The sequence below is a fragment of the Clinocottus analis genome, unplaced genomic scaffold (assembly GCF_023055335.1).
Source record: "Clinocottus analis isolate CAN_PGR_092001 unplaced genomic scaffold, fCliAna1.0.p SCAF_101, whole genome shotgun sequence".
In the NCBI taxonomy this organism is placed as follows: domain Eukaryota; kingdom Metazoa; phylum Chordata; class Actinopteri; order Perciformes; family Cottidae; genus Clinocottus; species Clinocottus analis.
The window spans coordinates 22128-48480 of NW_027175823.1; the positions used below are offsets into that span (position 1 = coordinate 22128).

Below are 26353 nucleotides of genomic sequence, written 5' to 3' on the forward strand. Positions count from 1 at the left end.
GTGGTTGTGTGCGTGTTTGTGTGTGTATATGGTTGTGTGTGCCCATGAATATACGCCCACATAGGTAACGCTCACATAGGTAACACTCACATAGGTAACGCTCACATAGGTAACACTCACATAGGTAACGCCCACATAGGCAACGCCCACATAGGTAACGCTCACATAGGTAACGCCCACATAGGCAACACTCACATAGGTAACGCCCACATAGGCAACGCCCACATAGGTAACGCTCACATAGGTAACGCCCACATAGGTAACACTCACATAGGTAACGCCCACATAGGTAACACTCACATAGGTAACGCCCACATAGGTAACGCTCACATAGGTAACGCCCACATAGGTAACACTCACATAGGTAACGCCCACATAGGTAACGCTCACATAGGTAACACTCACATAGGCAACACCCACATAGGCAACGCCCACATAGGTAACACTCACATAGGTAACGCTCACATAGCTCCCCTCCCCCCTCCCTCCTTTGCTTGCTGCCAGCGTGCCGGTGGACCGCTGGACTCGCAGGGCGCCCCCTTCCCCCCAAGTGATTTATAACGCTGACCTTGACATTTAAATTAGTCTCTTTTTTTGGCGCGGTGGACATGTGAGTGCCGTTGCTAAAGGGCAAAAACAATCCTCTTTGAAAGTCCCCCCCCTCGCCGCCCCGCCTCCCTTCCTTCTGAACAAATCGGTACTATTTCTGGGCCCCAGAGAGTCCGATTGCCTCTTTCTTTTCTTTTTTTTTGGGAGGGGGTAAATTTGTATGCAATATGCATGCAGTGATGTATGTGAATGTAAACTTATAATGAGTTGGCGATAGGCTACACTGCTTCAATAATAACCCATAAATCAAAGGCACTGTCACACCTTGGTGAGCCCGTGAGGAGCAACAACAGCTTCGGCGTGTGAGAGCACAAACCCGGTCTAGCCGCCAAAGTCAAACACCTTTTTCCTGAGGGAGGGGGGGGGGGCGCTGGAGAAAAATATGAGTTATGCGCTGGAGGGCGGCGGGGTCACGCTGCACCTCATACGTCATATGTGTCAACTTGAGAGGAGCTCAATACCAGCAGAGCCAGTTGGACTCGAGGTAATCCGGCTCCGGGCCCGTGATGGGGGTCATCGCCGGCTCCCATGAAGAAAGATCAGATCTTTCCACGAGGTTGATCTCTCTAATACTTCCTGCTCAAACGCATCGGGCAATGAGCACTTAATCCACGCACTGGGGACCCCAAAAAACAGCTTAATCTAATCAAGAGTCTGGAGCTTAATTACCCCCCTAACGTACACTCCAACAATGAAAGGATCTGTCGACATGTATTAAGATGGCAATTAGCCTTTCTGTGCTGTCATTTATACAGCTGCTAGCTTTTCACCAGCGCTCTGGAAGGACTCCACCTGAGCAGAAGCGGCGAATGAAAAGCTCGCGAACGAACCGCGGAGCCACACGGAGGCGGTTTCTAAGTGGCAGCTGTCCGTGGTGCTGAAAGACACCCAGCGACCAGGGAAACAATCTGGCAAAAAAGTTCGCCAATTGTTGTGAAATTAGCTTTTTTTTCAAATTATCACACAGATCCACTTCCACGTGCATATCTAAAACAATACATAAGCACACCTTAAAGTGTACGTGCACAACGGTGCACACTCTTCCTGTCCTCACTCACATTTGTATTTAGCCGCACACCCACTCGCTGTACACATCATTATGAACTGCATAAACAGACAAGTGCCATTAAGGAAATAAATTGGATGAGGGCAGAGCCAGTCAGATGGCCAGTGTTGTATTAGAATAAACCTATATATATATTTCTATGTACATATTTATATATGAGGCCAGAGTCTGGGGGTTTGCTCTACAAAAAGTTTCCCTGTAAACCAGACCAGCGCGGAGTAAAAGAGGACAAAGGTGAGCTCGGGTACCGGCTGCCACGCGCCGTGATTTGTGCCACCGCCGTGTTTTATGGCCAATCACTCCGTTTGACTCGGAGCCCGATCACCACCCTCCACCCTCCCCCCTCCCACGTGTCGGGTGGCAACAGAGGACATAGACCCCGGGTCCTCAACTCCTCCACCCTCCACCCTCCTCCTCCTCCATCGGTGGGAGGAGCCAACCCACCCTGGAAGAGGTTAAGAGCGGGGAGCCGGCGTGCGGCTCTCATCCGTCATTCTCCTGAATGGGTTTTGAGGACAATAAACCTGTAGCGCCAGGACGAATGGAGACGAAGTGCGCTGTCACCCAGCCGGGGATTTATAGCTCCCAATTTCACTGATCTCCCGCACAGAAATGAGGACTGATAAACAGTGATTAATCGCCTTTATATCCCATTTTTACTCCCCCACACCAAAAAGAAAAAAGTGCATTAACTGTAGCTATGATGATTTTTGGGACTTCGACCTGAATCCCCACAAACTTCACTCTCGTGGCGTTTTCTTTCCTCCGGCAGGTCGGGAAATTCGTCTTAAAAAAAAAAAAATTAAAAAATTTCAATGCGAAAATGTCCCTTTTTTTTCTTCCCCTCTGCTCATTAGGGCGGTTTTGTTTGAAAAAAAAAATGTATCTCTTATTTATGTTTCTCATCTTCCCAGCTGGCAAGCATATGTTGTCGTTTAGGCTTGGCAAACTCCAGTGCCATGTCAAGACGACTTGAAAAATTAGCAGCCAATAAATCACCCAACCCCTCCCGCTTCCCCTGCCTGGAGTGGTGGACCACACTCCCTCTGATTTATGAGATGATTTGGGGGAAGTGTGTGTGTGTGTGTGTGTGTGTGTGCGTGGGTCTGTGCGAGTGTAGAATGGAGAAAGTGCCGGCTGAGAAGAAGAAGAAGAAGAAGGGGCCCCGCTGCATTAGCGCCTTGTGTTCTACATAGGTTATCTATTTCTGTATGCCGGGGATGCTTTGGTCTCAGCGTGGAGAAAACAGGGCAGGGGATGGTGTCGTGTGCGCATGTAGGTCAGAGGACGGGTCCTTTACGTAAGTTAAGACTCACTTAATGAGCGACCGCCATGTAAAACTGTAAATCATAGCTGGTTTTATGAACAAGAAAAGCCCCAAACTGCTGCGTTTGGATGTGTTGAACACCATAAGTAATGTACAAGTGAAATATATGGTTTGGTACATTCATTGGAACATTCAAATAGTCCAATGGTCCCAATGGCCCCAATGGGTTCAATGGACCCAATGGACCTAATGGGTTCAATGGACCCAATGGACCCAACGGACCAAATGCACCCAACGGACCCAATGGGTTCTACGGACCCAATGGGTTCTATGGACCCAATGGACCCAATGGGTTCAATGGACCCAATGGACCCAATGGTCCCAATGGCCCCAATGGGTTCAATGGACCTAATGGGTTCAATGGACCCAATGGACCCAACGGACCAAATGCACCCAACGGACCCAATGGGTTCAATGGCCCCAATGGGTTCAACAGGCCCCAATGGCCTCAATATCCCCAACGGCCCCAATGGACCCAATGGGTTCAATTGGAACCATTGGGGCCGTTGGTTCCTCGCCTGAATGTTCTCTGTACTAAACTAAAAATAGTTGGACCTGAAACCTTTTCATTTTTTGTCATCTTCATTTCCTCTTAACCAGAAACATGTAGACTGATATTTACACACCTGAACAGCATCTCACATCTGTTCCTTTTATAACAACACAACATTATTCAAACAGCCCTCGTGGTTGTAGAGATACACTCTCTTTTCTCTGAAAGGGCCTGAAAGTAGGTTTTCAATTCAATAAAGTGAGAATGCCACCTGAGCGTGGCGTAGTGCTCATGTTTGAACATGCGAATGCACCTTTTCAGAGGCATGTGTGTGTGTTTATGTGTGTGTATAATTACGAGGGGGAAGATGTCGAAAAGCAGGAGCGCGTTGTGGGGGAGGGAGGAAGAGGAGGAGGAGGAGGCAGGGAGCGGGTGAGGGGATGAAATAAAAATGATAGATGACTGCTTTCTGTCATGGACAGTTATTTAGAGGTTCGCCGTAAAGCTGTCCGGGGAATGAACAGATTTTAGTCTAATGAGCAGAAAGGAAAGCCGTTAAAGTGGCGCGATGTGCTCAGCACTTCTTCCAAATGAAATAGTACCATTTCCCCCTCATTAAAATGCAAAGGGTTCATATGACATACAGCAATAAAGCTGGCATGTCGAAGGCAGAGAGAGAGGGGCGAGAGAGAGAGAGAGAGAGAGAGATAGGGAAAACCCCACCGAGCTCATCTCGTTCCTCCATTACGGAGAACCAGAAGGAACGCCGGCCTTGGACTCGGGGTAGGTGCCAACAATATCGCTTCACTCAATCTCCCTTATTCGGTTAGCTCTGTAAAAGTCAATCTGCCGCACTTGGCAAATCCATCGGCGGCAGCGGCCTCCAGGATCTGATAACAGTTGCAAGGGGCGGGGGGGGGAGGAGGGGGGGGGGGGGTTGCTCTTGAAATCATTTTCCTCTCCTTTCTTGTTCCAGCTCTACAGTTGTGCACACGGGGGCAAACAATGGGCTCGGGCGCCGCTCAGCCACTCAGAGAGGGCTTGGATCATCCACTGCTTATCTCGGAGTTGCCCCGCTCTCTGGATTCACTTTGATTTGAGAAGGGGGGGGGGTAGGAGGGGGGGATTTCATGTTCAGCAGGTTTTTGGGATGAGACCCGATTGTGGAAATTCGTAGGGGGTCAGATGGGGGATTGGCTGCAGGCTGATAGCGGCCTCAAGGTGCGAAACGTGCGGATGACAAAAAAAAAAAAAGGTTCAAAATTCAAACGGCTGGAGGCTGGAAGGTTTCTCACCGGCGTAGAGCTCAGGACCGTAGACGGCTCCCACCACCGGGTTCAGCTTCCAGCCTGCAGACATGAAGGACGAGCAGATTACCAGCAGAAAGGAAACGCTGTTAGTTACAGGGTTCAGACACTTTGTGACCAACGAAGCTCCATGACTTTAAACCACATTTCCATGACTTTTAACCCAGTTTTCATGACTTCTGACCAGATTTCCATGACTTTAAACCAACTTTCATGACTTTAAACCAAATTTACATGACTTTTAACCAAATTTTTATGACTTTCAACCATATTTCCATGACTTCTAACCCAATTTCCATGACTTTTAACCCACTTTTCATGACTTCGAACCAGATTTCCTTGACTTTAAACCAACCTTTATGACTTTAAACTAAATGTTCATGATCAAACATTGTGTGAAAAAAAATAGAATGTAAAATGTAGTATTTAAACTAACAATGAGGATTCAAAGCATACAGTAAACCTTAAATGACTCAAATGAATGAGAGACAATAGTTTGATTAAAAGAATAAACATTTATATAGATGCTTGTATGTATGCTGCTGATATTTTGAGCCTTTTTCTTTTAAAAGCAGATTCATTATTTAAACTAAATGAACGTCATGAACACATGAATATAAGACATTTAAACCACTTTTGGTACAATTCAAGAACTTTTCCAGGTCTTGGAAAAAACATTGAAACCATGTAATTTTAGTTTTTCGGGGCGGCTCACCGTTCGTGTAAGGGTTGGCCACTTTTTTGTTCGTCATCACTCGTGCTGTTGCGTTGTTCACCTGTTCAAAGCGACAAAAAGAAGAACACGCGGCGCGTTAACCGCTGACTGACCGTCACGTGACCGATGCAGACATCCGAGGTGGGGGGGGGGGGGGGGGCGAGCAGGCAGCAAACCGGGACGTCAGAACAAATAAATAAATACATGAATATGTAAATGCATGTAGCACTTTGGTGGGGTTGAGTTTTGGTTCACCCTTTCATGAATTTATTCATTATTTAAATGTTCTTGCAGATTATTAAATCACTGGAAATAAGGGCAAGGAGGGAGGGGGGGGGGGTGGAGGAGGAGGAGGAGGAGGAGGCATGCACCAATTAATAAAAATACAAACATCCTCCAAATTCATTGGGTAAATTGGTCGAATAAACAAAATGGGTTCCAACAGAAAAACAGACTTTTGATGGTCTGGCATGGAGCTGATGAGGCGGCATGACGGGGGCTCGAGAGCCGAGTCGGAGCAGGCAAACAGGAAACGATGGTGACGGAGGAGTCGCCTCGGACGTGACGGCGCCGCCCCGGGGAGGATGACGTCATGCGCTCACTCGGCGCCGCCAGGTGATGATGGACAACACGGCGTGTCCGCGTGCGGATCACGCCTCCTCCTGAGGAGGAGCTTACACGCACCATTATGCATGCATGCACCCGGGCACACGCACATCCAGGGGATGCACACACACACACACACACACACACACACACACGCAGAGCAGCCGCATGCCGATGCATGGGTTTCAAGGGTTTTTCCGAGAGGCGGCAGGCAGGAAGTAGTAGAAGAAGAAGAAGACGGGGGGGAAAAAAGGGGAAAAATGAAAGCACCTCTATTTTGCGTCCCTCTACGATTGTACCGTTTAGTTTCTCCCGCGCACGATCGGCGTCTGTGCTCGTTTCAAAAGTTACAAACCCGAAGCCCTGAGAGCGCCGCAATCGCCGTGGAGAAGAAGAAGAAGAAGAAGAAGAAGAAGAAGAAGAAGGGGATGACACACACACACACAGAGAGAGAGGGAGAAGAAAGAGGGAAGGGAGGAGAGAAGACAGGAGCAGGTGAGCAGCAGCAGAGTTGTAAGCAGCCAGATTAATTAGAGGCAGTTAGTTCGGCGTCAGGAAACAGCAAACAGATCCGGAGCGGTCACATGACCTCGCACAACAACACCGGCACTCGCCGGCCCGCCTGCCTTCACCCAATTAAAACGGCAGCGCGCCGAGGCCACGGGTGAACGTCAGGGAGCCGCGGAGGCAAAAGACACACACACAAACGCACAAACGCACACACGCACACACGCACACACACGGCCGCTGATGGCGGGATAATTATCTGAACAGGAGTCCGGCTCAAATGGGAAGAGCTCTCAGCTGGAGGAGCTCCATCTCTTTAATGCAGCGCTCTAATGAGAGGGACTTTATTTATTTATGTGTGTTTGTACGGAGGCAACATGACGCCCGTCCTCTACACATCCTACTGCTGACGTGGAGGGTGAGCCACTCGTATGCTACTCATTGTGTGAACAGTCACATGTGTGTAATGAGTAGTTTATGCATGATGTTGATATACATACTACTCTTTTCATGAATAGTGTCAATGTGCTCATTCAGGTCACATGACATCTTTTGCTTCTGTCCATCCTGGAGAGGATCCTCCTCCGTTGCTCTTGTCCTTTTTCTCCCTGTAAAAAGGGGTTTTACTCTCTTTATTTGGGGAGTTTTTCCTGATCCGACACAGGACGTCGTATGTGTGCCGACTGTAAAGCCCTGCGAGGTAAATGTTGTCCCTCCATGGAGTGAATGCTGTCGCTGCAACACACCTCAGTGATGAAGAAGAGCGCATTGACTTTAAAACCCCTGACTCAAATACACACAACCTTTCATTTCCCTCCCCCCAGCTCTCTGACTCCCTCGCTCCCCGGTGGGGGAGGGAGGAGGGAGGAGGAGGGAGGAGGAGGGAGGAGGAGGAGGGTTATTGTCACTTCCCTGAGTTATGTGTTGCTGGATTCTGGACCTGAGCTCTCCAGCGGCAGCATTAAGATATGCCGGCCAAACAAGTCCCCTTGCTTTTGGTTTATATATATATATATATATATATATATATATATATATATATATATATATATATATATATATATACATAGATGTATAGAGGTATAGGGGGGTGGAGAATAATTGCTGGAGGATGTAATACATGCGAGAGACGGTGAGCGGCGTGATCTCGTATGCATACGCAGGATCTCAGAGCATAAATAACAGCGGACCTGTCCTCGGGGAACGAGAGATAAAGAAATAAATTCAAAAAAAGGGAATTGAGGGCAAAATTAATCCTTTGGACATTCACCCGATTGTGTTTCCCCTCCTCTCTCTCTCTCTCTCTCTCCTCTTTCTCTCCTCTATCTTTTTATTTATATATATTTATATATTTTTATCATGCACAAATAATTAGCTTACAAGAGGGGAGAGCCGAGCCCCCATTTTTCAAAGGAGACAAACATATTGAATGCAAATTGCCGGAGCTTCATAGAAAATAGATTGTTTATTAATGGCCTGGTGGGTTCATTATATAGCGCGCGGGGTGCGGGAGCGCCGGAGAGGGGCATCATGGGTAATGGCTTTGTAGGGCACAAACAATAAATGCTTGTTACGGCGGAGGAGGCAGGTTTATCCGGTGCTCAATCTTGTCTGGCAGAGGGTGGAGGAGGCGGGTGGAGGGGGGGGGGGGGGGCTTCATAGGAGCCCGAGCTGCTCCCAGGTATGAATGGGAATCAATAGTATTCATGCCTCAACACCCAGCCGGGGACCCTGTCTGCTTTATGAATGGGAGGCCGTGGAGCTCAGTACACTCTATTAAAGGAACAGCTGGGTGGAGGAGCGCTCGGGCTGCTCGCCGCCGCCGGCCTCACCTGTCCACGGTGGGCGGTTCGCAGACGGATACGGCGGCGAGGGGGCAGATTCTCCATCGACGCCGTGGAACAGAGTTAAAGAGGCGCAATCTTTAGATACACCTTAAAGAACAGGGCGAGTGGGTTGTGTATGTTCTTCTCAAAGTCAACACATCCCATGAAAAAGACTTGTTGTTAACTTTGACAAACAAAACCCTGCAGCCAGCGACTGTGGATTCATCCGCCGCTGAAAATAGTCCCTCACCTCGGCACCGTTTAGTCCTGTTAGAATAATGACAGTCAGCTCATTTTAGAGGCCAGCCTCCACATGGGAACCCGCTAACGTGCCGCTAACGTGCCGCTAACACGTCGTCGCTTTGCTCTCCTCGTGGTCTCGTCCTTCAACCGGCTGCTTCCAAAAAAATATGCAAATTAAATTACCTTCCGGAGCTTTTCAATAGGAAGAGAAATTAGGATTAGCCTTTGCGTTTATTTCGGCTAAACAATTAGCATTCAGCTGACTGTTATTCTTCTCCTGAACTAGCGTTAAAAAAAAAAAGGAAAGGAAAGGAAAGGAGACAACCTGAATAATGGAGGACCGGCAGCTCCACACAGCCGCTCCCTAAACAAGCAGATTCAATTCCACGAGCTTCAGGACCTCGCAGCCGGCTGCTGGATTAAGTGAATTGTGAAACAGCTCAATAATGAATTGATTGACAGGGCTAATGATTCACAACTCGGGTTAGAGCCGCAACAACAAAAACAACGGGGAGGGGAGAGGAGGAAGAGGAGGAAGAGGAGGAGGAGGATAGAGGCCCGACTGGATGCGGCGCTCCAGGACGCCGGCTCAGGGAACGCTACACTCTCAGCCAATGTACACACACCGCCGCTAATGCCGTCATTAGGAAACAGAAGAAGTACATGGTAATGAAGCAGCTGGTGTTCTAGTTCACTTACCTTGGATCCTCGCTCATTAAAGATAATCTCCACATCTAAAATCTTTCCAAATTGCTGCAGAGAGGAGAGGAGAAGAGACGAGAGGAGAAGAAGAAGAGAAGAGGGGAGTTAGAGAGCCTCACTCGGCTGCCGCTTCATGAGCAGGACGGCTGGAGAGGAAGAAAACATTAAGGCGATATGGAAATGTTACTTTTGTGAGGAAACGGTCAATTTGCATTTGTTAGCTCGGCGAATAGATCTGCAAAGCTTGAAGAAGGAAAAAAAACAGAGAGAAGAGACGAGTCGTATCGCCGCTTTAATGCGTTTCTGTATTTCTATCAAGGAGATCTGAAATGAGATCACAGAGTCCAACAGAGGATCTTTGATTACACATCTGCTGTTGGTTCGCTCGCTTGTTTTGACACAAATAACACAACAATGTGTGTCTTAATACATGTTCTGACGTTGTCTGGTGCACTCCACCTGCATCACCGAGGGGAAGCCCACTTCCTGGACGCAATAAAACGATGAACGGACCGAACGCTTTGTCTTGTGAGATTAAATAAGTTGACAAAGTTTTCCTTTGGGGACAACTTGCGGTTGAAACAAGGTAATAAATCACAATACTCAATATATCGCAGTATTGTGTTAATAGTATATTGTATGGAAGCCCATTCCCGCACACAAAAAAAACTCAAAAAAACAAATTAGGACCAAAAATAATAATAATAATAATAATAATAATAATAATAATAATAATAATAATAATAATAATAATAAAGACAAATAAAAAATTAAAAAAAGAAAAATTTTGAAAAAAATAAAATAAAAAATAGGGCCTTGAAAAAAGGAAACGAGAAAAAAAAAAATTTTTGGTACTATTTTTTATTTTTTTTTGGGTCCTGATTTTTTTGTGTGTGGCGGAAATGTGCTTCAATAATATTGTGACTTAAGCATCATAATAATATTGCAGTATCGTGATAATAAAGTGACAAAAGTGTCATGATAATGTTGTATAGTGACTTAAGTATCGCGATGATATCGTAATATCGTGATAATAGTGTACTGTGACTTAAGTATCGTGATAATTTAGTATAATGACTTAAGTATCGTGTGATTCAACCATTATGATAATATTGCAGTATTGTGATAATATCACACTAATATTGTATAGTGACTTAAGTATTGTGATAATATTGTATAGTGACTTAAGTATCGTGATAATATTGTATAGTGACTTAAGTATCGTGATAATATTGTATAGTGACTTAAATATCGTGATAATATTGTTTGTGACTTAACTATCGTGATAATATTGTGATCATATCCTATCGTGGGATCTCTGGTGGTTCCCACCCTTGCGGGTAGTAAACACCTTTTCTATCCTTTGCATCCTTTTCTTTCTTCTCCTTCATTCCCTCCCTCGCTCTTTGTTTGTTCTCTCACAGCCAGCAGGACCTGAGGTCCGGCCCTCGGGGCTCAACGGGCTCCAGCTTTTTCCTTTTCCTTTATTTTTTCCTCCGATTAAAAAAAAAAAAGGCCTTCCTGCGGATCATTAGAAAACAGAGGAATGAAAGTAAACTGTAAGTTCCTCTAATGAGTGGAGTGAGAGTGACTTTTAATTGCCGTCTACAACGGGCCGTATTATTTCATTAAAAGTAATTACCCTGTCAAGCGGTCCGCGTCGCCTTCATTCCCGGCGCGACGGGGAAGGAATGGGCCTTCCATGTGGCGGGAACGGGACGGATCGTTTGACTGAGCCGCTAATCGGAGGTTAGCGGGAGCCGGCTATTATCTGGCTGGAGTGGAAGTGGGCTTGAGGAGGTGAGGGTTTATGGGCACACCCCCCCTCCCACCCACTCGAAAGCGAGGCCTATAATAACCACGGCCGAGTGAAAGAGGAATAAACAGAGCTGGGTTATTTAGCGTCGGAGCGCCTCCTCCTCCTCTCCGGAGACGATTCCATAGATTCCCAGAACACACATCTGCCTCGTATGGCGCTCGGCTCCATTGGTTCCAACGGGGCATTTATATCCCAGCGTGGCGCGCCCCCCCCGTTCTCCTCGCCTGAGACGACAACGCTCCCTCCCTTCGCCATGTGCAGATGCTAATTGTTTTAACCGGGCGTAATGGGCTTGTGGCGTCGATTAATTAGTTTCAGAGGAAGTCGTCTTGGTGGATTTCCACGCGGCGCTGGGGACCGCTCGCTGCTCACCAGCGAGCTCGCGCACTTCTGTCCCCGCCCACACACACACACACACACACACACTAACACACACACACAGAAACAGCCGCATCAGCAGCACCGATAAACAGCAGCCTCGATGGGAGGAGCCTCCAGAGGGAGGAAGAGGAGCGCTGACGTCGGCGAAGAGGCTGCAGCTCCACACGGATCAAACAATTCAAAATCAATAAGAAATGCACGAGAGGAAGCGCTTCTTCTCCTTTTGCATATTTCATCCCCTTTTTTTTAACTTCAAATCTCTCTCTTTGAACGCGTTCTTCCTCCACCATTCCCGGGCTCTTCACTCTTCATTTCTATTTCCACGCGGCGTTATTTGTGATTGAATAAACCCGCCGTGCGCTTCACACACTTCTCACAGAAGGAATATCAAACTGCAGGCGGGAGCGATCCTGCGGGCCGAGCGCTCGGTTGGAACGCATCCCGACAAAACAAACGGCGAGCGCCGGCCCATGTGAAGGAAACCCTTTGATGCGGCCTCGCGTGCCTCCTCTTTCCTAAGTGAAACTACAAATGCGCCATAAGCCTCTTTCGCGCGGACGCAACAAAAAACATGGAGGCCACCTTTGATTTGCTTGAACGTCTCTAAGCTCTTAGAGAAAACCTATAATTACGCCGCGGCGGCCGCGTGTCTTCAGACGGGTCGTGTTCAGGCACAGCAGCCAGCGTGACAGCAGGATGGCGTGTGTGTGTGTGTGTGTGTGTGTGTCCGTGTGTGTGTGTCCTGATTGCTCCGGGCGGGATGCTGTGAGAGCTCTTACATGCAGCGAGTGAAGCGCCGCTGAAGAACCCGGTCACACAAACGAGGGCACCCTCGAGCGGCGCAGCGTGGGAGCCCGAGCTCGCCGCCCGAGTGTTCTCGTCCCGCTGCACTCGCACGGCTCCTCGGAGGAGATCTCGGGCTCCTAATTACTGATTAAGGGCCCTAACGAGCCATTTTTTTCAGCGCCTCGTTAGGAGGCTCGCAGGTTTTTTCGCGCCGGGCACCCTCCCCCCTTTTTTTTTTTGTAAGGTGCAACCTTCCCGTCCTCGTTCAGGGTGCCACCAGAGAGGGTTTCACCCTCAGCCCCACCACTCTCTCTCTCTCTCTCTCTCTCTCTCTCTCTCTCTCTCTCTCTCTCTCTCTCTCTCTCTCTCTCTCTCTCCCCCCCCTCCTCCCCCCGCTGCATGTCTGCGGGTTTCACTCATGCGCGGCGGTAATGGCGTATTGAGCCGGTGGCGCTCCAGAAGCCATTAGAGCTGGATGGGATGAGGCTTTTTGCACACGCCGCTCACACAAAAGGCCCATTGTGGGGGTTGAAGGGGGGAGGGGGGAGGGGGGGCATGTCAGGGGGGAGGGAGGGGGGGGGGCAGATGCCTCTTTGCCAAGTTCCACCCCGAGACAATCAATCCTCCACTATGCCAGCCCCCCAAGAAGGGGAAGGCGTCAGGGAGGGGTGCCACGCGGGTGGGTGCGGGTGATTGAGGGAGGGGGGGGGGGGGGGGTTGGGTGGGGCGCGATCAATTTTTGTATCGTATATCTGCGGCGGGCCGGGAGCACAAAGCCTCCGAGCTAATTACTGAGGCCATTTGGATTCAACGCGACCGGAGCTGCAACAATACAGGCAACAAGGAGGGGGGAGGGGGGAGTTTGTGGGTGGGGGAGAGAGGAGGGCAGGGGGGGGCGGCCATGTTGTCTCCAATTTATAAAAAGCCACAGCCAGGGCTCTCGAGTAATTAATATCATCAGCTGGATGTTGTCTCTCTCTCTTCGTAACGACGAGAATTAACGCCTCCGGGTTCTAATGGTCCAATTAGCGCGCAACATTTAAAGTACATTTTTGGCAATCGTCTCCGTTCAGATCCATTATGGTTATTGAATCGGGGGGATGTATGGTTCAATTCTTATTGAGGCTTTTGTGAGACACGAGGGGTGAGCCGTTGAACTATTCATTGCCTCATTAATTGGGCGAGAGACAGCGATGGAGAGACAGGGAGAGAGAGAGAGAGGATTTCTGTCGAGGGCTTCTGGTGCGCTGATATGTAATCTGATTGCGTAACCTCTCGACAGGAAACACTTCAGTCAGGATTGCAGCTTTCAGAGGAGATAGACTGAATGAGAAGTTTGTTTATTTGTTGTTTTTTTGAGGTCCTCGTGCTCACCGAGTTTATTCTCTGACATCTGGGGACACACGGCGGGTTTTAAATCAAGCGCCTCGCCAAAGAGTCAGAAGATGGCGGCGCGAGACGCTCCATGCTTCAGGTTTTCATCTTTCTAAAAAGGTGCCGCTATTAGTCTGTGGGTTGTTGTCGTTACGGCACTGAACAATACTTTTTAAAGAGAGCTAGCAGCAGCGCTAGCGGGCTACAGCAGGCAGCTAGCGGGCTACAGCGGACAGCTAGCGGCTACAGCGGGCAGACACCTGCTAGCTGCCCGCAGATATCATCAAAAGTCGTGTTACAAGCCGCTACTACCTTTTGTCGGTGTCCCGCTAACTTTCAACTGTAGACAGTTAGCGTTGCTGCTAGCTCCCCGCAGCAGCGCTAGCAGCAGCGGCGCTAGCTGGCAAGCAGCGGGCTACAGCGGGCAGACACCTGCTAGCTGCACAAAAAAAAGGTTTTTTTTTGTTTTGCAGATACCGTAAAAGTCGGGTTACAAGCCGCTACTACCTTTTGTGGGTGTGCCGCTAGCTGCCCGCTGTAGCTCGCTAGCTGCGCGCTGTAGCCAGAGTAACGCCCCCTCCCCCATGAGTCCCAATGGACCGGACCGCTCCTCCCCCGTAGGACACTCACCCCAAACATTTGCCTTAGGTCGGGGTCCCGGAAGCGGAAGGGAATGTTGGAGACGTGCAACCTTTTGGGCTGCTGCTTCTCTGAAGAGTCTGAGTGCTGGAGCTGGAGCTGCTGAGAGGCCTCTGTTTGCGTCACGTCGTCTGTCTGCCGGAGGGAAACACACAGAAGAAGAAGAAGAAGAGGAAGAAGAAGAAGAAGAAGAAGAAGAAGAAGAAGAAGAAGAAGAAGAAGAAGAGACACAAGCTGCTCATTAGCCGCTACAGTATACGGTACCTCCCGGTCTTGAAGTACAGGAAGGGAAGAAGAAGAAGAAGAAGAGGAAGGGGGAGGGGTGAAACAGGAGGGATGCAGGGTGCAGATAACCAACTTGCTCAGCGTCTGCCATTTTTCAATCTGGGGGAGAAAAGCCGAAGCGATAAACAGCCGATGACTTATCGTGTCAAACCCGAGGTTGTGCATTTACAAATCCACTTATTAATCTCTCGCACTTAGCCGCGGAGCAACGGGGCGGAAGATGGAGGGGCGCTGACAAGAAGGCGTGGGTTCAGATCCCCCCGCCGCCGCCGCCGCCGCCGCCCCTCCACCCGACACGTCTAGACTAAAGACACATTATTGGTGACGTCTGCACACGGGGAGCAGAGCCCTCGGCGTTGTTGTTTTTTCCGTCATTATGCGAACGCGACGCTGACGTTTCTATACAAACGACGCGTTTGATGTCAATGACAAATCCCGCTTGTTTCTTCCCCCGACGTGACACCTGTGATGGATCTCCCTGAGCCGCCGCCGGCTTGTCTGTTTTAGATGGACCTTGTTTCTTCCCTCGGAGGCTCTCTTGATGTATTTATGTGAATGAAAGCTCATCGGTCAGCAGCAGCCGTCCCGCCCCCGTCTGGAGGAGTCTGCAGAGTCCTCAGTTTTGGTCAAACGGGTCATCGGATCGACGTCTTTCGCACTTTAACTAACCGGCCTCCTCTGTGTTTAAGGTGGATTAAAATACGTATTTGAAGTTTTGTTTTGATTTAAATCACAAAGATCTGCATAATTCTCATGTAAAGTGTGGAGGTATCTCGTAGAGTCACAGTGAGGTTGCCAGGTTTGTTGGAAACATGACCAATCTGCATATCTGGCAACCGCCTCTAGCGCCAGAGACGCTCGCAGTTACACCGACGATACACACGAGGCAGACTTGAGCTTTTTGGAGGGAGACGTTAACGACGTTAACGAGACAGGAAGTGAACGACAGAGGAAAGGAAGTCATTTCCCAGACTTCTAGCAGTCTCTCGCGTGGCCACAAGAGGGCGCCGCATTGGGTAAAAGTCACGTTTCTTCATGTTTTGACGTATTAAAGTCGTAAAGGGGGCTGCATGAAGCAGCGCAGCGAGGAAGAGGAAGAGGAGGGTCAGGTATTGAGCACAAATAGCAGTTTGAGTGACATGTAGACTGCGAGGTCACCGCTCTTGTACCATGAAAAAAGGGGGACGTCGTCGTTGTCGGCCTCTCTCTCTCTCTCCCTCTCTCTCCCTCTCTCTCTCTCTCTCTCTCTCTCTCTCTCTCTCTCTCTCTCTCTCTTTGATGCATTTCCGCCATTTAGGAAATGGGGGTTAGGGATTTATTCATTACAATTCATCATGGCGGTATCATCATTATCATCACGATCGTAATGATGATCGCCTTTATTATTCTCATTATCATAATCACAATCTCTCCGCGGTAATGGCCGTCATTTATTTAGCTTTTTTTTTTTTTTTTTTTTTTTTAACGGCCCCATTCGGAGACGCCGACCGACGCACGTTGTTTAACGGTGACAGTCGTTTGATTCAAGGTCCACACACTTTGTCTCCCAATGCAGGTACCGGCGGCCCGAGTCCTTTACCCCGCCTGCCCCCCCCCCCCTCCCCTCCACCCTCGCCTCCACCCCCGGGACCGGAGGGTAACAAGTGCTGCAGGATGAAGCCGATTGGCCCGGACGAGGAGTGGCTTGGTGACAGCGAGACGCGGGGCAGGAGGCGAGGTCTTAACTCTGCCGTGTCCTCGCGCTGGAGGTTAATAGCCTGAGCGGCCATGTTGGGCCCCGGGGTGACACGTTGCAGATAGATGCCGGGGGGAGGGGGGGGGGGGGGGGGGGGACAAGGCACCCGGCGCCCAACGCGGGTCAATCTGTTTCCTCGGTCACACGCGACACTATCGACCTTTAGCGGGCTCTGCCGTCTTCTGCTTCTTCTTCTTTATTTATTTATTGTACATATAAATAACATACATCACGGCCCGAGCGCGGTCGCGTGTTTGCAAACATCCAGATTAGCCTCCACTCGACAGCGAGGGGCCCCCGAGCACGGCGACCGCATCCTGACTCCTCCCGGCACCTCGGGTGTCACCGGCTCACACGAGCTGCCGGTCGCAGGAGAGGAGGGGAAATAATTACCTCCGTATTAGCATAGCGGGCCACCTCCAGCGGCACTTTACTGTCCCGACAGCTGCTGTCACAAGGGGGGGAGGGGAGGGGGGGCACGCCATCACCGCCAAAGAGCCGGCGAAAACCAGCGAGCGAGCTGTCAGCTGCAGCGACGCTCCGGCTTCCCGCTCAGCCGCTTCCCTCTGAAAGACTCCCCTCGCTGTTATTTTGCAAATCGCCCGCAAAGTGCTCGGCTCAGCACTTTCCCTCCTCGCGGAGCGGCATTACAGGAGCATAATTGAAACGATCTGATTGGAACGCCGCCAAGCAGGTAGATTACATCCGATTAAAACGTAGGGGAGGAGGAGGAGGAGGAGGAGGAGGAGGAGGAGGAGGAAGGTACTGACTGTTTGCTCGCAAGAATGATAAAGCTCTCGTTCATTATTTTGTTTTTTTTGTCTAAAACCGCCAGAAAGTTCAACACACTCTTCCTCACTCAATGTGTGTTTTTGTGTGTGAGTGAGTGTCAAAGTGTGTGTGTGTGTGTGTGTGTGTGTGTGTGTGTGTGTATGTGTGTGTGTTATCTCAGAGAATACAACCTTCAGACTGAGCAGATAACAAGCTCAGTTTGTTTCATAGTTTTGCTCCTCTAGCTCCCCTAGCTCCTTTAGCTCCTCTAGCTCTTCTAACTCCTTTAGCTCCTCTAGCTCCTCTTGCTCCTCCAGCTCCTCCAGCTCTTCTAGCTCCCCTTGCTCCTCTTGCTCCTCTTGCTCCACTGGCTCCTCTAGCTCCTCCAGCTCCTCTAGCTCCTCTTGCTCCTCTAGCTCCTCTAGCTCCTCTAGCTCGTCTAGCTCTTCTAACTCCTCCAGCTCCTCTAGCTCCTCTTGCTCCTCTAGCTCGTCTAGCTCTTCTAGCTCCTCTAGCTCCTCTTGCTCCTCTAGCTCCTCGAGCCCCTTTAGTTTCTTTTGCTCCACTAGCTCCTCTTTCTCCTCTAGCTCCTCTTGCTCTTCTAGCTCCTCTTGCTCCTCGAGCCCCTTTAGTTTCTTTTGCTCCACTAGCTCCTCCAGCTCCTCTAGCTCCTCTAGCTCCTGGTCTCTCAGGATTTGGAGAAACAAAAGAAGTGTGTGTGACTTCTCTCTCTTTTTATCTCAAGCCGTTTGCTTTCAAGTCGTCTTGTTTCAACGCGTCCCAGAGGTCCAGCCGGACAACGCCACCTTCCCAGTACAGAGGACTGGTACACACACACACACACACACACACACACACACAGAGTGTCTCATTAAAACATACACACTCTCCGCTCTGCGCTCTCTGCAGGGAATCCACACACTCTCCATACGTTTCACTGAATCCTCGCTCTCTCTTGACTCCTTTTTTTTTTCTAAGTCTTTAAGTCGAGAAGATGTGCAGAGTAAAGCGTCTTCGTGGGGTGAAGGAGCTGAGCGCAGCAGAGGGGAGGGGGGGAGGGAGGGAAGAAGGGGGAGGGCGGAGGGAGGAGGAGGGGGGAGGGAGGGGGGATGTGATCTGCTCCCTCAATCTGTGCTCCGGCAGGGTGCCCTAATCAAAGGCACCCGGCCGTCTGTGAGCCGACGGGTCCGTCGTTAGAGGGGAACCCAGCGGCCCCGAGGATTAGACTCTCTGTTTACACCCCACTAATCTCATCCCTCTGTCCTCCCAGAGAAGGAAGAAAGGAAGGAGATGGGGTGGAAGTAGAGGAGAGAGAGAGAGAGACAGAGAGAGAGAGAGAGCGTGGATGCAGAGAGTGAAGATGGTGGAAAGGAGGGAGGAGGAGGAGGAGAGAGAGCTCTCATCTCTCCGTGGCCACCGTCTCTGAGCTTTCTTCACAGCGGGTGAGCAGATGAAATGAAATGAAATGGAGAGAGAGAGAGAGAGAGAGAGAGAGAGAGAGAGAGAGAGAGAGAGAGAGAGAGGAGGAGTGGTGTACAGTGTCAAGGCTCTGGGGGGGAAGAAGGAGGAAGAGGAGGAGGCTGAACCTCCTGCCAAGTCTCGCCTCACTTTAAACTTTCTTGTGTGTCAGCCATTACTGTGAGAGAGAGAGAGAGAGAGAGAGAGAGAGAGAGAGAGAGAGAGAGAGAGAGAGAGAGAGAGAGAGAGAGAGAGAGAGAGAGAGAGAGAGAGAGAGAGAGAGGGTGCATGGATCTCTGGCCGTAAATAAATAAAATAAACATGTAAATAAATGTCTAAAAAACAAATTTGAGAATCTTAAATTCACTTTTTAAAGGCCTTTTAAGGTGAATTTAAGAGTCTTACATTTGGTTTTAGACATTTATTTACACGTTTATTTTATTTATTTACATTTATCGACCTTTTTATTTGCTTCTAATCTAATTTCCATCACCAGAACAGTTGAAGAAGCTAATTCTTTCGCTTTATTATCACTTCATATTGTGCTTTATGACAATGGAGCCTCATTATATGAGATGAGTTTGTTCTGCAGTGTCTGATGCAACGCATGAGTTTATATCTTCTATCCTCGTGTCTTTACAAGGTGAATATCATGAAAGTATGTAAAATGGAGTGGATGGCCTCGGGCCCTGAAGGGTCTCGAGTCAAACCTCCGTCTGGACTCGGCTGGTTCTGGTTCTCTTGGATCCGGCTGCATCCTTCAGGTCTGGATGTCACATCTCCTTCGAGCAGATAAATAAACCAGCGCCGGCTCACATGTTTTTTTTGAGGCGGTTCCCCCAAATGGCTCCTCACAAATTCACTTTCATTGCATGAACATTTTTTTTTTTTTCAGCCCAAATTCACCTCCGCAAAGCGCCGCCGAGGCTTCAAAGTCTTTCTGCTGCTTCCTCGCTCCTCGTCTCCTCCCGCACTTTTCCATTATTGCACCTTTCTTTTGGGGCGTCGGCGACGCAAAGAATAATCAAATTGTCAACTAGAATCATGGAAAAAAAATATAAAAATGCGTATTTTGATTGCAAAAGTCTCCAAATGCACTCTGGGTAAACTCAATATACACGCGCCGCAATAATTCAGATTATATTCGCAAATGGAGACAAACGACGTCTCTGGAAAGTCTGTTTTAAACGCACCTTGATTAAAAGATCACGTGCCGTCGTGATTCATGCGATGTTTAATTAAAAGGTGTTAATTGTTACTAATTCAACTGGTTTTAATTCATCTCAGTGAGTCAGATTCGGGGGGAGAATCTGTAAATCTTGAGCGGTCGCGTCGCGGCAACAAACCGGAGCTTTTTCTTTCTCCGGCTTTTGGAAAATGGCAGACGACGGGAAGAGGGAGGGGAAAGTAAATAAAAGTAAAACAATAAACAACAACATTCCTCAGATTAGACAGATTAGATTTAGCTTCAGAGGGAGAAGCCACCAAGCATGCGGACGACCGGCTCGTCTGTTGAAGACACAGCTGGTAACCTGATACAAACATTTAAAAAAGGCTTTTGGGTGGTTTGATTTGCTCAGATATCTTGTCAGATAATCCGGTGAAACTTCTCCTCGTGGCTCTTTGGAGGATTCCTCCGGAAAAAACAACCAATCGGCGAGCGTCTCGTTTTTTACGGCTAACGGAAACTGAAATGAGGGACCTGATAGAACCTGAAGCTCCAGGATGTGGATTCTTTGGTGATCAATGGATTAGTTCTCAGTTTTGATTGGACCGGCTGTGATTGACAGCTGAACGAGTCCCTCGACTCTGATTGGTTGTTTGTTCTTTACGGGGAGGAATCCTGCAAACGTCTCCAGGAGGATTGAAGGAGGAAGAGGAACCAGGCGAGTCCCAGACGAGTCCCAAGTCTTTGCACTTACAGCCCAAGACAAGTCCCAAGTCAAGTCCAAAGTCAAGTCCCTAGTCAAGTCCCAAGTCAAGTCCAAAGTCAAGTCCCTAGTCAAGTCCCAAGTCAAGTCCTTAGACAAGTCAAAAGTCAAGTCCTAAATCAAGTCCCAAGTCAAGTCCCAGACGAGTCCCAAGTCAAGTCCCAAGTAAAGTCCCAAGACAAGTCCCAAGTCAAGTCCAAAGTCAAGTCCCAGACGAGTCCCAAGTCAAGTCCCAAACGAGTCCCAAGTCTTTGCACTTACAGCCCAAGACAAGTCCCAAGTCAAGTCCCAAGTAAAGTCCCAGACGAGTCCCAAGTCAAGTCCCAAGTAAAGTCCTTAGACAAGTCCCAAGTCAAGTCCTAAATCAAGTCCCAAGTCAAGTCCCAGACGAGTCCCAAGCCAAGTCCCAAGACAAGTCCCAAGTCAAGTCCCAAACGAGTCCCAAGTCTTTGCACTTACAGCCCAAGACAAGTCCCAAGTCAAGTCCCAAGTCAAGTCCCGAGTCAAGTCCCATGTCAAGTCCCAAGTCAAGTCCCAGACGAGTCCCAAGTCAAGTCCCAAGTCAAGTCCCGAGTCAAGTCCCATGTCAAGTCCCGAGTCAAGTCCCATGTCAAGTCCCAAGTCAAGTCCCAGACGAGTCCCAAGTCAAGTCCCAAACGAGTCCCAAGTCTTTGCACTTACAGCCCAAGACAAGTCCCATGTCAAGTCCCAAGTCAAGTCCCAGATGAGTCCCAAGTCAAGTCCCAAACGAGTCCCAAGTCTTTGCACTTACAGCCCAAGTCAAGTCCTAAATCAAGTCCTAAGTCAAGTCCCTAGTCAAGTCCCAAGTCAAGTCCCGAGTCAAGTCCCAAGTCAAGTCCCGAGTCAAGTCCCAAGTCAAGTCCCAAGTCAAGTCCCGAGTCAAGTCCCAAGTCAAGTCCCTAGTCAAGTCCCAAGTCAATTCTCAAGTAAATCTTAAGTCTTTGCACTCACAACCCAAATCAAGTCCTAAATCAAGTCTAAAGTAAAGATCCAAGTCAAGATATAACTCAAGTCACAAGTTAAGTTCCAAATCAAGTCTTGAATCAAGTCTCAAGTCAATTCTTAAATCCATTTTAAAGTCAAAATGGTCCAGACTCGGTGAATGGTCCAGACTCGGTCGACCAAGTCTTTTTTAATTTCGTCAAGTCGAGTGAGAAGTCATCAAACTGTGACTCGAGTCGAGCGCTCGTCAGGTGACTCGAGTTCGAGTCGAGTGCTCGTCACGTGACTCGAGTTTGAGTCGAGTGCTCGTCATGTGACTCGAGGCCTCTTAGATCAGAGTTTTACTCTCAGACAGTTTCTTCTGTTCAAGTTACCAACTGCAGCTTTAACGGCAAAAAAAATATCACAAATCACCAATTTGTTCTTTTTTTAAATTGATGTTGCAAACAACACATAAACACACAAACACACACACACAAACACACACACACGAACACACACACATGAACACACTGGACTGTGGACAGCAGCAACATCAGGAACAACAAAAGGAAGGAGAAGGCGGTAAAAGTAGTGATAATAGTATATTTTACTTGCTGACAGCGTGTTGAGAACAGTGTTTGCAGATGATGAAGGACACTGACCGGTGCGGTCGTGGCGGCGGTGATGGCGGGCGTGCTGCTGCTGTCGGTGCCGGCCGGCTCGCCGTGCTGCGTCTGCGTGGGCGTGTAGAGCGCCATGGCGTGCTCGGGCACCCGGCTCTGCCCGGTGTAGTCCTGCGTCGGGAGCGGGAGCGGGTGAGGGTGCGGCGCCGCGAACTCGGCGGGGATGCCGCTCTGTGGGGGAGGGGGGTACTGGGCCGGGGTGTAGGGCTGGGCCATCGCTTCCGGGGGGTTAGCGGCCTCTTGGTTACCCTGCGGGGGGGAAAACATGGAGGCAGAGGCGTCAGGACCGAGGCTGCAAAGGCGTTGGAGCGACTGGCACTCCACACCGGATGTGAACTCCTTGATCGGGGAGCCCCGACGGAGGAGCCCCGACGGGTTCTAGACCTTTTTTTACGCTGCGTTTCAGACGTCGTAAAAACCCCAAATCAACGTCGATACTTGTGTTCATTGTATGTGTTTGTTCAGCAAAGTCTTGGGGGCAAAAATGTACATTTACCAAAAGAAATATCCTCGCGACGTCCTCACCAATCCTGTCGTATATAAATCTTGTGTTCTGACCCTTTGATCACGACTACGAGCATCCAGCGAGCCAGATTCACCAAAATGCCTCCTCGAGTTTTTCAAACAGCCGAGATACTAATAAGACACCTTTTTCTGGAAAGACTAGGACCTAAAGAATGGGAATGTGCAACAGAGGTCGCAATAAAACAAAGTATTGATGTGTTATGAAGGAGTTTCAGTCAAAGAACGGTGGCGTTCGGTTCAAAAATGGAAAAATTATTCATTTTTGAGAATAGGCTGGGCGGGGTGGGCTTGGTATGCTTGCTTTCCAAAAGGTTAAATATATAAAACACACAATCAAAGACGCTCTCATGACGTCTCGACCTTCCTCTCGTCGTCCCACATAGGGATGTTTTTTCGACTGCACCCTGGATAAGAAAGGAAGCACCTTCGCGGCGCTTAACCGTCTCTCTCATGGCGCTTTGTCGTTTGACTTTATTGAAGACATTGTTCTTGTTCTGAGTCACAGGCCAGGAAACATCATTTAATCAGATGAACATATGTTTTCTTTCCCCAAACCAAAAGCCAACGTCCATTGTTTGACGGGTTTTCCGCGTCGCGTCGCGTCTGGCGCTCGCGTTACGGCGTTCCTTGATCAGCGGTAATGAACACAGTTTACGTCGCGGCTCGCTGGCGGCGAAGGGGGCGAGCGCCGGGCCGGGGGAATCTCAATTGCACTCGTGGCAAAAGCGCAAGAGGAAAGATCAATTAATTGATAAAAACATGTTGATTAGGCCCCTTTGATGCCGATGTCAGGTCTGTTAAAGGCGGCGGCCGCTCCCTCTCTCTCCGAGGCGTTGGGACGAGAACCTGCGTCTCGCTTTAAGGGCTCGCGGCGTTGCGTGGGTTTGTTCTTAACGGGCCTGATGGTTTGGCAGCTCTTTGAAATGTGAAATGCACCGCGGGTTTTAAAGCGGAGTCCCGTTGCCGTACGAGAACGTTAAATGTCTGAAACGAGCAGAACGGTTTCCCCCCGAAAGAGACGAGGAGGAACGAGAGCGCCGAGGACGCGACCGAGAATGTCAAGTGCAAAAAAAACACTCGTTGGGATCTTGACCTTTTAAAAACCTGTACCTGTTCTTTCAAGTAGTCGTATGAACACCGGAAGAGTTCTAACTATGAACATCCAGCAGGATATGAGCAAAGTTATCCAGAAATGCCCCGAGTTTTTCAAACTGTACATACTGATAACGCACCATTTTGCAAAGATTAGGACCTAAATAATCTGGATCTGCAACATAAATAAAGCTGCGGCGTGCTAGGAAGGAAGTTTCAGTCCAAAAAAACTGTGTTGTGTTTTATGCCAAAACACAAAAAGGGTATTAAAATGTTCATGAGCTTCTGCACAACGAGTTTTTTTAGAAATGTGGGCGGAGACCAAGAAGGCTTCAGGACACGGACACAAGACGTCGTTTAAGGTTTTATCCTCTGGTTCTGGACCCAAAACGCCTCCGTCGCCTGAGACGCAGGTACACAACATGGAGGGAAAGACTGATTTGGACTTCTGCAAAAGTCATAAGGAAAGGAAAGAAGAGGGGGTTTGAAGCTTATCAAGTAATTTGAGAGGAAGTGAAGGAGAAGGATTCGAAGTGGAGAAAAAAATAACTCTGACAGACGATTGCCGGCGCGGAAAATAGCAGCTCTGCAGACGACGGGAGAAAAATAAATAAACACATTTCGCCCATTTCTCACAGGAACCCTCAGCGAGCACACGACGGCGTATCTTGTTGTTTTTTTTGGACGAAAACCTTCAGGGTTCAGCCCGGCCCAACGGAGCCGGAGCACCGTCCCGAAACCCAAAACAAAAGCGTCCACGCGCTGCTCAAAAGTCACCGGCAGCTGATCGAGGTCAAAGCGAACGGACCCTTTGTCTCAGGAGGAAGCTGGAGATGAAACGATGGACCTCTCCTGCAGGCTGCCAACGCGAGAAGCAGGACGACAGGAAGCGCTTCATTGTTGGGGAATCCAGACTAATGAGCGAGGATCAGGAGCTGCCGGTGAGCGCTGGATCCATCCCGACATTAAAAAACACCGAGGAGAGGGGGAAGAAGAAGAAGAAGAAGAAGAAGACGAAGAAGAAGGAGAAAAAATAAAAAAAGGTGAGACAATAACACCGGAATCCAATAACACCCCCACTGCAAATTCCCTCAATCAAATTTAAAGATACAGATCATGCGAGCTCAATGCATAACTCTTTCGATAACGGAGAGAGAGATGGAGGGAGGAGGAGGAGGAGGAGGAGGAGGAGGAGGAGGCGCCCGGTTGCAGCCAGAAGAGTGAGGGGTTTATGATTGGAGAAAAACAATAACAGTAAACAGATAGAGAAGTTTCCGTCTCTTCCTTTACAAGCCGGCGGGGGGGAGAGAAGGGGGAGAGATGGGAGATAAATGTGTTATATTCTCAGTTGTTCGTGGCGTTTGGCCTCTTTTTCTGCAGAACGAACGCTCTGTCTGGGAGGAAGAGGAGGAAGAGGAGGGTTTTTTATGAGAGAGAGAAAGAGAGAGGAAATAATTCTACTGCCGACGTGTTGGCAAACAAAACTAAACCCAATGTTCCTTCATCAAGACGAGGAAACAAGAAGAAGAAGAAGAAGATGAAGATGAAGAAGAAGAAGGAGGAAGAGGAGAAGAAGAAGAAGAAGGAGGAGGAAGAGGAGAAGAAGAAGAAGAAGGAGGAAGAGGAGAAGAAGAAGAAGAAGAAGAAGAAGAAGAAGAAGAAGAAGAAGAAGAAGGAGGAGGAAGAAGGAGGAAGAGGAGAAGAAGAAGAAGAAGAAGAAGAAGAAGAAGAAGAAGAAGAAGAAGAAGAAGAAGAAGAAGGAGGAGGAATAGGAAGAGGAGAAGAAGAAGAAGAAGGAGGAAGAGGAGAAGAAGAAGAAGAAGAAGAAGAAGGAGGAGGAAGAGGAGAAGAAGAAGAAGAAGAAAAAGAAGAAGAAGAAGAAAAGGGAGTAGAAGAAGAAGAGGGAGGAGAAGAACAACAACAACAAAACGGAGGAGTAGAAGAAGAACAAAAAAAGAAGAAGAAGGAGAAGAGAGAGAGAAGAAGGAGAAGAAGAAGGAGAAGAAGAAGAAGAAGAAGAAGAAGAAGAAGAAGAAGAAGAAGAAGAAGAAGAAGAAGGAGAAGGAGGAGGAAGAGGAGAAGAAGAAGGAGGAGGAAGAGGAGAAGAAGAAGAAGAAGAAAAAAAAGAAGAAGAAGAAAAGGGAGTAGAAGAAGAAGAGGGAGGAGAAGAACAACAACAACAAAACGGAGGAGTAGAAGAAGAACAAAAGAAGAAGAAGGAGAAGAGGGAGAGAAGAAGAAGAAGAAGAAGAAGAAGAAGAAGAAGAAGAAGGAGAAGAGAGCTTCCTGGCCTCCTGCTGGACGCTGACCTAATCCCTCTTCTCTTTTTCATTATTCTGTATTCCATCTCCCTCCATCCTTCCCTCCATTTCCCTTTCATGCCCCCCCCTCTCCTCCTCCTCTTCCTCCAACCCTTTTTCTTTTTATGCAGAAACTTATTTTTTTAATCTCTCCCCCTGTGCTCTACTTTCCTCTCTCCCTCCAGTCACGGCGTTATATAACTCTCTCTCTCCGCGTTCTGCAATCTT

At 48.8% G+C, this 26353-nt stretch overlaps 1 protein-coding gene across 4 annotated transcripts in view; it reads right to left on the reverse strand.

The window, feature by feature from the left end:
• The window catches only part of LOC137799895 (RNA binding protein fox-1 homolog 3-like), a 41602-nt gene extending 18732 nt beyond the window's left edge, over positions 1-22870 (reverse strand). Inside the window, exons 1-6 of one of the 4 annotated variants that reach the window (XM_068596771.1) lie at positions 22137-22614; positions 14392-14535; positions 9399-9452; positions 6394-6486; positions 5518-5578; positions 4791-4844 (exon numbers count right to left, since the gene is read on the reverse strand). In XM_068596771.1, the coding sequence (XP_068452872.1) occupies positions 4791-4844; positions 5518-5578; positions 6394-6486; positions 9399-9452; positions 14392-14535; positions 22137-22475 (745 nt within the window). In that variant the 5' untranslated portion in view covers positions 22476-22614. Of the gene's footprint in view, positions 1-4790; positions 4845-5517; positions 5579-6393; positions 6487-9398; positions 9453-14391; positions 14536-22136 lie in introns of all 4 variants that reach the window. The other 3 variants (XM_068596762.1, XM_068596754.1, XM_068596779.1) reach the window with 3 other exon arrangements.
• Between the last annotated feature and the right edge of the window lie 3483 nt (positions 22871-26353).